The sequence below is a fragment of the Vipera ursinii genome, assembly GCF_947247035.1.
Source record: "Vipera ursinii genome assembly, chromosome: 6".
Lineage (NCBI taxonomy): Eukaryota > Metazoa > Chordata > Lepidosauria > Squamata > Viperidae > Vipera > Vipera ursinii.
The window spans coordinates 42,193,664-42,207,607 of NC_139515.1; the positions used below are offsets into that span (position 1 = coordinate 42,193,664).

Here is a 13,944-nt window from a genome sequence, read left to right on the forward strand (position 1 = left end):
AACCAAACACCTTACAATGGCCTTAATCCTTTTGGATTTTATTCACTTAAGCATCAAATATTGATGCCTATGTCTTTGGAAACAATTGGCTAAGCGCTTGATTAGTTTGCCTTTGTCTTCCCATTTTTATTTTTTGCAGTACTGGATGGAGGATTAAACCGGGCATTCCAAGTATCAGTCTTGGTTGGTATTTCAATTATTTTTTATACTCTTGTTTTGATTGTCCTGATTCATGATAAGGATTTTCAGTCTCACTGTTACAGTGAGACTGTAATGCTGTTCCATTATGGTCAACCATGATGGACTATTTCAGCTTGGTGCTCTCATTACCTCCAGTTAAATATGAAAAATATAGAGGTTGTTGTCTTTCAACTCTTTCTCATCCTTTGCTGTGTCCTCAATTTGTCTCCAAAACTCCTGGATTGCCCAGTTTCTTTTAACTGAGGTCTTGATTAATAATCAGCTGACATTGAAAGAATAACCATTCAACTGAACAAAACCATTCAACTGAACATACATATTGTTTACCCCCTCAAGTTGTCTATCTTTGCAACCCCAAGGCCTAGAGGAAAAGTCATGTTTTTTTTTAATAGACATTTGCAGTTAGGTAATGTGAGCAGTATGCTAATCTCCAGAGAGATGTTATTTTAAGGAGTAGGTGGAGATCAGGGAAGGCCTTTTCCTGGATTCCAATAGATGAAATTTCATCAGTGATGGGACCCAAAACAGGCCAATCTTATTTGAATATATAGGATGGGTAGTGCTGTGAGCCATAGTAGGTCATTCATTAGCTCAGCTCTATGCCGTGTAAAGCTTTATACTTTATTACCAGCATCCTGAAGTCAAATGGTAACCACTGTAATGTATATAGCAGTGGTATTGACTTATAAGTAGTCTTCCTTTATTGACGAGATTTGGGAGCAGCAATTCAGTCACTGACAGGGTTGTAAAGTGAAAAGTCACTTGACCATAGCTGACATACATCAATTCCATCAGCGATTGTTAAGCAAATTACCATGGTCATTAAGTGTGATGTCTTGTGACTTTCCCCTGGCTTTCTCGACTTTTGTCAGAAGCCAGCTGTGAAAGTTGCAAAAGGTGAACACATGACCATTGGATGCTGCAATCATTATAAATGTGTACCAGTTTACAAGTGTCTAAACCACAATCACATGACCAGCGGAATGCTGCAACAGCTGCAAGTTCAAGGACTGGTTGTAATGTCCCTGTTTACTACTGTTATAGTAAGCGAGGGCTACCTGCAGTGGGACTGCTAATGCTGCAATATCTCTACTGTCTGCCTCTCTTGAGTGGTTTCAAAGGCAGTCCCACTTATAGGATATTGCAGTAACCCAACAAAGTGATCAAGACGACCATGAGGAAGCCCTTAGTGTTGGAATGAGCATAATTGATAGAAAAGAAGTACCTTTACAAGGTTTTCCTAGAGTCCAGGAAGTTCGTCAAATAGAGTCCCAATTCTAGAATAGTTCAGGACCAGAAATGAAAGACTGCAAGCATTCGGAGGGCTAGGTCAGTGTGGCAAGGATTTAATCTGAGCCTGTTCCTTCCCATTCAGACATTGGGACAAGACTTTAATTGCACTTCTCCCTATAATCCTGCTTTATTTTATATTTTATTGGGCAAAGTTTTCTTTTCCCTTTTCCAAGATCACAGACTCCAGGATTTCAAGAACTTGCCCCATGAATACTAAGTTGACTCCTTTCCTTTGACACAGTGAGTGTCTGGTGGCCTTTATAAATGCTTTAAATATTTTTTATTCGGCTAGTAAAGTGAGGCTTGGTTATTTCATTGTTTTATCATGACAATTGGTAGTTTTCACGTAAATGTTTATTTTGTGTGATGGAGTATATTGTAGGACATTTTTTAAATATGTGCGATGGTGTTTCATTTGTTTTTGTTGAAAGTGTTGGTTTTATTGATTAACTGCTATAAATAATTTAACTGGGAAACATAATTATTGTGTTCTCTTTTTGATTTGTACTGAGTCTTGCTAAAAGTGCATAATAAATTATTACTAAATAAGATGTTTAACTGTAGGCTAGATTGAGAAAACAAAAATATTCTGGAAGAAGGCAATAACAGTGCTGTTGCCAAGAAAATAGAATGGGTGTGTTTATGAAATCACCAGCAGTCAAACTTGTTTTTAAGTTGATTTTAAATGTATGTTAATAGTTTAGCATTTTTAGTTCAAATTGTAGACATTATGATTTTGTCATAGACAACTTGCATACAAAGCTCAACAGAAGAAGCCTTTCCTGAATTAACTTGTTATAATATCTGATAATTGCATTTTATGTTCACTTTCTAAATTTGTCTACATTAGAATAATCAAATATGACTGTTACTAATTTATTAATTTAGACATCAAGAGTGAGAATTTGTGTTGTCCTTGAGAATTATCTGTGCAACTCTATACATGGTTATATTTTGCATGCTTTTAAACATTTTGACTTGTATGAGAACTTTTATATACTAGCAATACATATTTTGTTATTTAAATAAAGACTATATAATGGAGATTACCAAGATATACTACAGAGATGCTGGATATCATTGAGACATCGACCTGTTCTGAATTCTGTCATTCTGCTGCAAAATGTGATGATGCATTTAGGAGCTAGTTGAATACTTCTGTAATATAATTACAATAATTGGCATATTTAGTATATCAATTGTTTTTCATTTATAGATAATAATCCAACCAATGGGGAACCAAAAGTAAGTATGAATTAATAACTTTGGTAAGCTTTTACAACACTTATTTAAATTACATGGATTATTGGCTTTAAAATTATTAAGTAAATTTACCCTACAAATTTTGCTGGCTGTATGATATATCAGTTATAAGGGATTTATATTTTTTAAAAAATATTAGTGATTGTGAAGAAGCCTACAGAAGTTAATGTCTCTCTGATAAGAACTTAGTTATGCACATTCTGCAACTTAGTAATATTTTATGCACAAGTCTTGGGCATGCATATACTTTAGAATGCACATGAGAACATCACTTAAGTCATTTTATCTGGAATTTATGAAAATTCTGTATTTCTGAAATTAAGGTACATCTCTTTAAAATATGTAGCAGTCTACTGCAACGTAGAACACATGAAGATTATATATTTAAATTTTATTCTGGGTGTCTCACAGCAAAGAAATTAAAATCAATAAAAGATAAAAATAAAAGATGGCAAGTGTTATTTAGTGAGAATTCTCACACTCACATCATTAAAGGCCTGGGTGAATTGCTCTCTCATTATATGCTATAAAAATCCTAGCTGAAAAATATCATTTTTGGATATAAATAGTCATAGAATTATGAATGATTTCAGAACAAAACATGTTAATTCATTTTTTAAATTTTCTAGGTAGGCAAACCAATTCTCATGAACTGTTTATATAGACTTCATGAAAAGTTGGCTCAAATGGCAGGTAAGTCTTTAAAATTAATACATAGTTTAATTAAAAGCATTCAAATGTATTTTGATACTTTCAGGAACAAAATATGAGACTAAACAATATGAATTTCTTTTAAAAAAATTATTAAAGAGAATTGCAATAGTAACTACAAGCTAAAGAATAGAAAGTAAAAAGTCAAAGCAGAAAAAGAATAGAATATAAACAATTTTAATAACTTCACCTCCTCTTAATTTACAACTAATGATCTCTTCATTTTATCTCCCATCACATTTCAACCATGTGGTCAGCAAAAGTCCATTAAGGGTTGCCAGAAATAACAATGTATCTATTTTAATCTTGATCAAATAAGCCAATTTAGTATTACTTTCTTTTACTTCTAACAATCTTAATGTTTAGTCCATTCAAGTAATATCATAGAACTTGATTTCTTTTTTACCCCTTCTCAAAGATTAATTCAAGCTTTAACAAACCTTTCATAAATCTAATGTAAAAGAATTATCCAGATTTATTATTTGTAATTCTCTCTTGATTTTTAAAGCATCAACCAATTTTTTTTGTATATCGAATTAAACATCTTTCTCCTTGTTATTCTTGTAGCTTGTCACTTGTAGAACCACTTTCAATGTCAACACTGTTTCGGTCTTGACAGATAAACTTGTTCCTTTTCTTCCAAAACATTTTTGGACCTAATCTATCCAGAGAAGCAAACATCACTATTTATTGATACTAACTTCTAATTCTATTTTTTCAAAAGTATTTTTTAATATTTCCATTGTTTCCATATTTTGTATCATTCTGTAGCTTTTAATTATATTTATGTATTTTTCTCCTTTAAATTTTTTGTAGTGTTCATTTTTAAAAAAAAACTATTTCTTTTATGTCTTAGAATAAATTCAAAACAAGTTGATTTCCCCATGGGAAGGATTCTTTATAATTAATTCCAAAATCTTAATTTCAAACTTATGTGGGCCCTTAATTCATATGTAACTTTTTAACATTAGTCTTAATTGACTTTTTGCTGTTTATTTCACATTTTTAAAGTTCTTACTACTGTATGTAGTTAACGTTTTCATTCAAGATTAAAGGCAGGTTTTATTTGGTCGTTAGACTTGTCAATCTAAAGTTTTCTAATAGCTGAAAAGTAATTATAAGCAATGTATGTTATTAGAAAAGAAAGTATATGAACTCAGTGTCATTTTAAAGTCACTGACTGCAGTTTGAGTAAGATGGCTATTCTCTCCTCTCCCAGGCTCAGAACCCACTGTCTTATTGTCTCCTCATGAGGAGCAGTTGTCTGGAGTACTTATGATTTCCCATCCTCTCTTTGTTGTTCCTCTCTCTGTCTGCAGAGGTTCAAAGAGCCCATCAGTTTGCCAGCAATTCATTCTTTGCAGTGATCTCCAGCTCCATTTTTTTGTTATACTATCTTCAGTCTTGAAAAGTCAAATTTCTTACTAAATTTTTAATGTAATACAAGACACATTTTTTTAATTATATTGTGAAATATAATTTAAAAAGAATAAAGTGTACATGTTGGTTGGAGATGACTATAGAAAGCTCAATCCTTAGTAAAGCACTCTCTTTATTACAACCACTTATCAGTCCTTTTCAAGGCTTTTTTTCTCATAGAACGCTCAGAACGGAGTTCCGACACCTATTTTGGATGGAACCTTGTAGGGTAGGCAAGGCAGGTTGTATGACATGTGTGAGTTCCAGCACCTTTTTCTTTTACAAAGAACGCACTGGTCCTTTTAAAGACTTAATACCACTGATTTTGAGGAAGAGCAACTTATCTTGTGAATGTAATATTATTTAGTTTATGAGATTTGTTTGAATACTAGTAGCTCGGGTTGATAGCTGGGCAGTTGGTTTGATCTCCGGGCTTGGTAATTAGGTTGCAAGTGTTTCGTGTCCATTCGAGGGGACATCTTCAGTGTGGTTTGAATTGTTCAAACAACATCTTCAACATATACAACATCTTCACAGACATCCGATTCATGATAGAAACCGAGAACAACAATGAACTGCCATTCCTGGACATCCTTGTAACCAGAACCACCAATGGCCAATTTCTAACATCTGTATACAGAAAGACAACACACACAGAGACCAAATCCTCAGCTTCCATAGCAACTACCCCAAATGCTACAAACAAAGCTGTATCAGAACACTTTTCAGAAGAGCAGAATCCCATTGCAGCACCACAGAAGCCGAACAGAGACACTTATACAGAGTCTTTGAGAGAAATGGATATCCATGAAACCTCATCTGATGATCCCTAGACACAAACAGCATAAACACCCCAAACAACACAACAACTACAACAGAAACAGCAACAACCAAACGAATCACAATTGTTTACATACAGAACATTTCAGAGATAACAGCAAGACTACTACGCCAACATGACCTCACAGTAGCCTTCAAACCAGCTGCAACTCTCAGACAGACGCTATTAAAACCTAAGGAGCCAACAGAAAGAAATCAAAGATCAGGCATATACCAAGTCCAGTGCAACTATTGTGAAAAGAACTATGTGGGCCAAACAGGAAAAAAGCTATTTACCAGACTGCATGTGCCTTCCCTGGCTATCAAAAGATACGACCCATTGTCCCTCATGTCCGTTCACAAGGACTGGGAAGGACACAAGTTCGATCTAACCGGGACCACAGTTATAACCCAAGCAAAGTCAAGGAGAGAAAGAGAATTCCTCGAAGCCTCTCCACCAACCAATTAGTGAACAGACACATTGACACTGACCCCGCCTACCAATCACTGAGAGCAAGAGAGTTGCTTCAACTGAAATACCAGAAGCAACATTCTAAACAAACTGAACACAATTCAAACTGCACTGAAGATGTCCCCCTGAATGGAGACGAAACATTTGCAACCTAATTATGAAGCCCAGAGATCAAACCAACAGCCCCTATTTAGTTCATTTATTATTATTTAGTTTATTTATATATTATTTAGTTTATTATTTATTTTTCTTTTAAAATAAAAAAATACTTTTCCCAGGGTTTTTTTGAAGTTGCTGGTTCTACAGACATGAATCCTATTTTTTTTAAAAAAATTGTCTTACCTTGTTTTTTTTAATTAACTGAAAGCATTTATGTCATAGCAATTGACTAACCTGTAGATGAAAAATGATTATAGTTATCTACTTTGGAGTGAGATATTGTGGAAGATTGGTAAAAGAATGAAACAGAGTGTACATAAATAATTGAGATAGCAGATACAAGTCAGATCACAGTTATCTGATAGCACAAGTAGAATGTGTATGGAGATTATCAACCATTTTGAAAAAGCACTTTTGGGACAGCTCAAGTGGAAATAAATCTGGAAAGAAGCATTTCAAATAATTTGAAGAAATTTCACCTTAAACAAATTTGGATAGCTTTTGCTTCTTTGATCTTGGATGATTGCTGGGGGCTTGACAACATGTTTTATTACTCAATTAAAATAGTTAAAAGTACATCTCTTAGATATTTTGAGAGAATTTTTTATTTGCTTTTGTAACCAGATTACCATGCTTTTATATTAATATCCTAAAGGATTATGGACAATACAGTATTACAGAACTACATTCAGATTTTATGCACTGCAGGTTGAAAACAGATACAGATATATGCAATATGATTTTCCCAATTACTCTCTCATCAATTCCAACATGTAACCTAAATTTGCTCTGCTAAGTTGCCCTACCCATTCTGTCACTATTAGATGGAATACTATTTTTCATTTTTATAAGATAGATTTTGTTCCTACATACCTATATGTAATATAAAGCACGCTCTCTCTCTGTGTGTGTTTGTGTAATGTAATATATGTGTGTACACACACACACACACAGTAAATAAAAATGTATTTTTCCCAGGTGATCATGAATGTGGAAATTCTGTAAAGAAGGGTCTTTCCATACAAGAAGCTGCTACTTATTTAAAAGTAAGTAACATTAATTTTAAAATGTATTGTTTACTTTTTAAAAATTATTTTAAAAACCTACAGTTAAAAATACTGATAGTATATTGCATGTATATATTTGCTTGTAAGAAGTCATTTTGAATTTTTAAATATTCATATTTAAGCAAAAGAAATACCAAATGTATAGGCTTTTTAAAAATATTGTGTGTTCTTGTCTGATCAATTTATTCATTATCTATTTGGTGTGATGATAAATTAATAGGCTTAAATTCTGCAATACTTTTAATCTGTATTATTCTCTCTCTATATATTAAGTGTGTGCAAGTAGCCCTCATTTTAAAGAAATATTTATTTATTCAATTTCTATACCACTTTTCTGACTATTACGTTGATTCTAGGTGGCTTATAATATAATAAAAATTAAAAGATGCTTAAAAATAAAATTAGAATAAAATATTAAAAGTTAAGAACCACAATGATAGACAACCTGGGGATGAGAATCTCCTCTACCCAATTAGCCACTCTCAGTGTAGCAGGCCAAGCAACAGAGCCAGGTTTTAGGCTCTTCTGGAAGGCCAAGAGTGTGGAAGTGGATCTCATCTCTGATGGAAGATTATTCCAGAGGTTAGGGCCATATATCTCCTTATTATAATTTCATTCTCCAGATGAAGATAGGGACAGGGGATATACAAAATGTTTTATTGTATTTTGAGTGCAAAGTTTCACAGAACACCTGCTCTGAGTACAAAGTCCTGTTTTAAGTACAAAGTAACTATTTCAAATGTTCTGGAAACATTTTGGCCTGCTGTCCTTCCAGTCTGAAATACTTCCCAAAAGTTTGAAATAGTACTTCTATCTGCTTTGCCCTATAATGAGTAATTCCACTTTTAAAATATGGTATTTTGTAAAAATCTATTTGCCATACATTTAAAAATGAAATAGTTTGCACATCTTTACCAGAAACTACAAAATAAAAGTCCATAATATTTGGGAATAAAATATTGTTTGTCAAAATTGTTGTCTGTCAACCTCCGGATGAAAAACCCAACTAAGAAAAAAACCAGAGCCATTAACTTCTCTAATGTAATCTTTATTGAGCAGAATCATTTAGGTAGGTTCAAAGTGAAAGCTAGCTCTGAAGAAAAAGTTGGAAAGAAGCAATTAAAAGAATGAATATCCTCCTCTCCTCTCTGACAGTTCAAGTCACATTGCCCAATACATCTCTTTAATTGTTACAGTGAGGGGAAAAATATTTGATCCCCTGCTAATTTTGTACGTTTGCCTACTGACAAAGAAATGATCAGTCTATAATTTGAATGGTAGGTTTATTTTAACAGTGAGAGACAGAATGACAAAAAATCCAGAAAAATGCATTTCAGAAAAGTTCTAAATTGATTTGCATTTTAATGAGTGAAATAAGTATTTGATCCCCTATCAGTCAGCAAGATTTCAGGCTCCCAGGTGTCTTTTATATAGGTAACAAGCTGAGATTAGGAGCAGTCTCTTAAAGGGAGTGTTCTTAATCTCAGCTTGTTACCTGTATAAAAGATACCTGTCCACTGAAGCAATCAATCAGATCCCAAACTCTCCACCATGGCCAAGACCAAAGAGCTGTCCAAGGATGTCAGGGACAAGATTGTAGACCTACACAAGGCTGAAAAACTTGCTAACCTTTGGCTTGCAAAAGCCCCGGCCTTCTGGGGTACTTTGCGTGGAATCGCTTTACCAAACAATCTGCGCTTACGTGCTGCCCTTTGACCCATTTAGAGTCTGACATTGGGTAACCCATTGAATTAAATACTACAGTTTCCCCTTGTGGATTCTGGAGTCCAGGAGTCGCTTAACTTCATAATGTGTTTCCCTCTCTACCATTATTGGGGCTGGTGCTGCCGTCCCAACTGGTCTCAGCGTGAATTCCTTGTATGGCCTTAGCAAACTGCAATCGAATACAGGATGCACTTTTCCCAACCACAGAGCCTTGGTGGAGCAGTGGGCTAATGCCTCCTTAAGTAACACCAGCTGCCTGCAATTAGTGCAGGTTCGCATCCCACCAGGCTCAAGGTTGACTCAGCCTTCCATCCTTCCGAGGTAGGTAAAATGAGGACCCAGATTGTTGGGGGCAATAAGCTGACTTTGTAATAATGCCTCTTGGGGTGTGTGTGAAAGCCCTAATAAGCAGGCATATACATAGAATGAAGGCTACTGCTAAGCTTGTAAGCTGCCCTGAGTCTTTGGAGAAGGGCGGGATATAAATGGAATTAAAATATAAAATAAAATAAAAAACCATCTTGTCAACTTCAGTTCAACTGTCACTATGGGAGGCTTCAGATATTTTATAGACAGATGTACTTTATCCCCTACATGGAACGCTCCCTGAGGAGCCCGTTTCTTATCTTCCTGCTTTTTCTGACTTTCGGCTGCCTTAACTAGAGCCTTCTTTGCATTGCTCCAAACTTGTTGGAATGAAGTCATCCAATTGCTCAGGGTGCTTGAAGATGGGGGCTTTTGGGGGCATTCTAGCATTGGCACAAGCTCCAATCCTGTGGCCAACTTAAATTGGGTGAAACCAGTGCTACTGTGCACTGTGTTGTTCTATGCCACTTCTGCAAACGGCAGCAACTCCGCCCAGTTCATTTGGTGGTAGCAGACATACCAATGCAGGTATTGTTCCACTATAGCATTGGTGCATTCCACTGATCCATTTGTACTCAGATGGAAAGCAGAAGAGGAGCCCCTGGGATGATCCAATCATTCTCACAAACTCCCTTCAGAATTTGACAATGAATCGGACCCCCTGATCTGAAATAATTTCTTGGCTGCTCTGTGCAGTCAGTAGATGTGTTGCAAAAACATCTTCACTAATTTCTGGGATGAGGGGAGACCGGCACAGGTGATGAAATGGGTTTGCTTTGAGAACAGATCTATCACAATCCAAATTATGGTGTTCCCCCCACTTTCTGGTAGCTCTACAATAAAGTCCATGGCTATCTCCTCCCAAGCTCTGGTCGGGTTGGCTACCCGTTGTAATAGCCCCGGATTCTTCCCTGGCAGTCTTTTGCTGGCAGCACAGACCTCACAACTCCCACATAGTTCTCAGTGTCCTTCATCTTTGGCCACCAGAATTGATGGTTAGTGAGGTGTAGAGTTTTCAGAAAGCCAAAATGCCTGCCTGCTTGGCATCACGGCTGCATTGCAAAACTTGCAACCACAGGTGGTCAGGAACATACAGCTTGTCCCCCTTCCACGCCAACTCATCCCTCATAGTCGATTCCGCCTGGTGAACCATGAACCATAGGTCAATTGGCAACTCTTGCTTCAGCTGCTGGGCAAATGTATCGGTGTGTGTGGGGGTGGTGGTGGTGAGCTTTTCTTTCTCTCTTGCTGCCTAGTTGCTTGTGCTGCTTGCTGTCTATCGGGGATGACCGAACTCACCACCTCCTGCTGGGTGCTTTTGTATTGAGCCATATCGGACAGGGCATAAGCTCAGAAGTCTCCCCCCCCTCAGGATGTATTTCAGCTCAAAATCAAATCTTTTGAAGTACTATGCCCATCTGGCTTGTTTAGGGGGAAGGTTTGCAGAGGGTTTTCAAAGCCTCTTAAGTTTTTGTGATCAATCCAAACTTCAAAGGGGATTTACTCCCTTCCAGGAACTGTCTCCAAGTCAGCAACGGCCATCTTACCGCAAAAGCCTCTTTCTCCCACACTGCCCGTCTCTTTCCTATTTCATTCAATTTGCGGAATGTGTATGTGCACTGCTGTAAATCCCCCTTGTTATTCTGTTGGAGGAGGACAGCTCCCACGGCCACATCGCTGGCATCTGCCTGGATCACAAAAGGTTCTTCAGGGTTTGGGTGTTTTAACACAAGCTCGGCGGCGAATAGCCCCTTCAATTTCTCGAACACCACTTGGCATTCCATGTCCAGTTCAAAGGCTGATTCGGCTGCACACAAAATGTGTGGGGGCCAACAGCGTCCATCAGCAGCCACAGCCTGCTGGCCCCTCAAGCAGCGCACTCTGGGGCTCTGCAACCTGCTGCCAATACTGGGCCAGCCCTCCAGTAGTAGGGGGAGGGGGGAGGCACATGATGCAGACCACCGGACGTCCCTACTCCATCCCATCTGTTTTTGCTTGTGGTTGGAGAGCAGGTCGCTGCTGGTCATCTCGGCCTCACAGATCTTGCCCTTGGCTGGTGTGTGGAGCCTGTTCCCCTCTCACACCCAGCACACCTTGGCCCCGCCTTGGACCGCCGCCGCCAGCAGCTTGTGCAGGTCCATTAGGTGCCGCCACCACCCAGACCAATAGTCCCACCCAGCACAAAGGAGGCAAAGTGGCTGGCTAGCAAGCTCAAATACAGGTGGTAGAGCATACTCATGCCCACACCCAGCAAACCAAAGGCCACCCCAAGCAGGGAAAGCCAGATCCCCATTGGCGCCATAGCCCCACTGGATTGTGTGCCTCCCCCCCATCTCTGCTGGGCCTGGGCGGCCGTGACGCCGATGGGGATCCAGCTTTCCCTGCTCGGGGTGGCCTTTTGCCTGCTGGCCCTGGGCGTGCTCTACCACCTTTACGTGGGGTTTTCTAGCCTACCGCTTTGCTTCCTTCGTGCTGGGCAGGCCTGTAGTTCTGGGTGGTGGCCTAATGGACTTGCGCAAGCAGCTGGCGGCGCATGTGCCCACAAAGAGGGCTCTGAGTGCCATTTTGGCATGCATGCCACAGGTTCGCCACCACTGATCTAAGCAACCTGTTTTTTCTTTGAAGAGTACTGGGGCCACGACTTGACATTTCATGGCTTGAATAAACCCCCTTGCTAAGTTCTTTTCAATGTACTCCCTCAGATCCTTCATCTCCTTTGGAATCATGGAATACATCTTTGGTTTGGGGAGTTTTGCCCTGGCAGGATCTCTCTGGCCCAGTCTGTGGGGCAATGGGGAGAGAAGATGTCACATTCCTTCTAACTGAACACTTCCAGGAGGTCTCAATACTCCCTCAGGATGGCTTACAGTCCCTCCCCTTCCACTGATGCTCCCTTACTGTGCTCAGGAGTTTTCTTCACACACACCCCCCTTCTTGGGTTGGTTCCCCCTTGATCATCCGGCTCACAGCTTTCTCCCAGTAGATTCGGGGTCCCCATTTGGCTAGCCAAGGTAGGCCCAGGATCATGTCTTATGCCATCTTTGGGGAGCCCAGGAAGTGAATCGTCTCCTGGTGCTCCCCTAGTTCCAGTTGCACTGGCCCAGTCAGATGGGAAGCAGCCTTGCCCTCTTATCAGTGAGCCATCAACCTGTTTGAACTTAATGGGTATTTTAAGCTTCCTTACGTGCAACCCCAACTTTTGCACTACTGCTTGATTAATTAGGCAAAGAGAGCAACCTGAGTCCACGAGAGTTTTAACCACTCCCCTTGCCCCTGAGCAGGATGCCTTGATGCCCACGCTAACCATAAGGTGTTAACTGGTCCACTCAACTTCGGGTCATCTTCTCCCTCGCTCTCGCTGTCATAAAGGACCATCAGCAGTTCCTCTTCTGTCAGAGTTCTATCCCCTCCACTCTTGGGAGAGGAGTTCTCAATGATCTGCGTTGCAGCCCATGAATTCTTTTTTCCCTCCTTGGGTGGCTTCTTCGGCTTTGAAGAAGTCGGGGTCACAGGAGCTATCTGGGGCATCTGCGCTGGGCACATTGCAACTCGGTGGCCATAGCGGAAGCACACGATAGGCACATGCTTGGCCAGCTTTGCAGGTGTTGATGTCGCTGCCGCCAATTGCACACTTCTCCTGGACCTTTGGGCGTGGGCTGACACCCCCACCGCCCTTGTACACTGCTAGGTCCAGCTCCACAGTGGTGACTAGCTGGTACCAGTCACCAAACTGCTTTGGAATCCCTTGGGCTAGACACAGACGGAACAGGTCGCGGTTCAGCCCCTCTTGAAAATGCTGGGTCAGGAGTTGATCCAGCCAGTTCCTCAGCCTCCCCGTGATCCTCCTGAAGTCTCGAATGTACTCATATACAGTCTTGTCCCCTTCCTGTCCCCCCGGACTTCCAGCTTTGCCCACTGGGTCTGTGCGGGGTCCCCAGACCGTGCTCTGAGACTATAGAGGAAAGTGTGTGGATCCACCAGCTCAGGGGCACTTCCTCGTGGAGGATGGTGATCCATTCTGCTGCCTCCCCTTTGAGGTTAGCCATGATGACATCAACCTGGGCCACATTGTCAGGGTAATCATCTCCACGCCAATCTAGGAACGGGGCCCAGACTTGATTTAGGAAAATGCCAGTTTTTCTGAGCTCCCATCGAACCTCACCCTCAGCAGTGAAGGTGGCCTAGGTGCCAGCGCTGATTGAGGCCACTGCTCCCATGCCCCGCAGTCTGGGTACATCCCTCACTGCACACCCTCAGTGGGGGTTTCCAACCCACTCCCCCAAGCTGTGGAGCAGGTGCTGGTGGCGAGCTGTAGGCTCTCTGCCCTGGACTGGATCCTGGCGGGGAAGGTAGCCCAGGCAACAGGCTAAATAAATAAATAACTGCCCCTTGTCATCACAGCTGCCACTCCCACCAAGCGCTGGGGTGAAGGTATCAGCATTGGCCTCA

The 13,944-nt window shown here is 40.1% G+C and overlaps 1 protein-coding gene and 1 long non-coding RNA gene across 4 annotated transcripts in view; both read left to right on the forward strand.

Annotated features, from left to right (window-relative positions):
• LOC310642151 overlaps positions 1 to 13,944 on the forward strand; it is a 299,722-nt gene that overhangs the window by 74,942 nt on the left and 210,836 nt on the right. The window lies entirely within an intron of this gene.
• LEMD3 (LEM domain containing 3) overlaps positions 1 to 13,944 on the forward strand; it is a 34,875-nt gene that overhangs the window by 3,103 nt on the left and 17,828 nt on the right. For 2 of the 3 annotated variants that reach the window (XM_083365110.1, XM_083365112.1), the window contains exons 2-4: positions 2,711 to 2,739; positions 3,387 to 3,450; positions 7,316 to 7,383. In XM_083365110.1, the coding sequence (XP_083221236.1) occupies positions 2,711 to 2,739; positions 3,387 to 3,450; positions 7,316 to 7,383 (161 nt within the window). Of the gene's footprint in view, positions 1 to 2,710; positions 2,744 to 3,386; positions 3,451 to 7,315; positions 7,384 to 13,944 lie in introns of all 3 variants that reach the window. The other variant, XM_083365111.1, reaches the window with a different exon arrangement.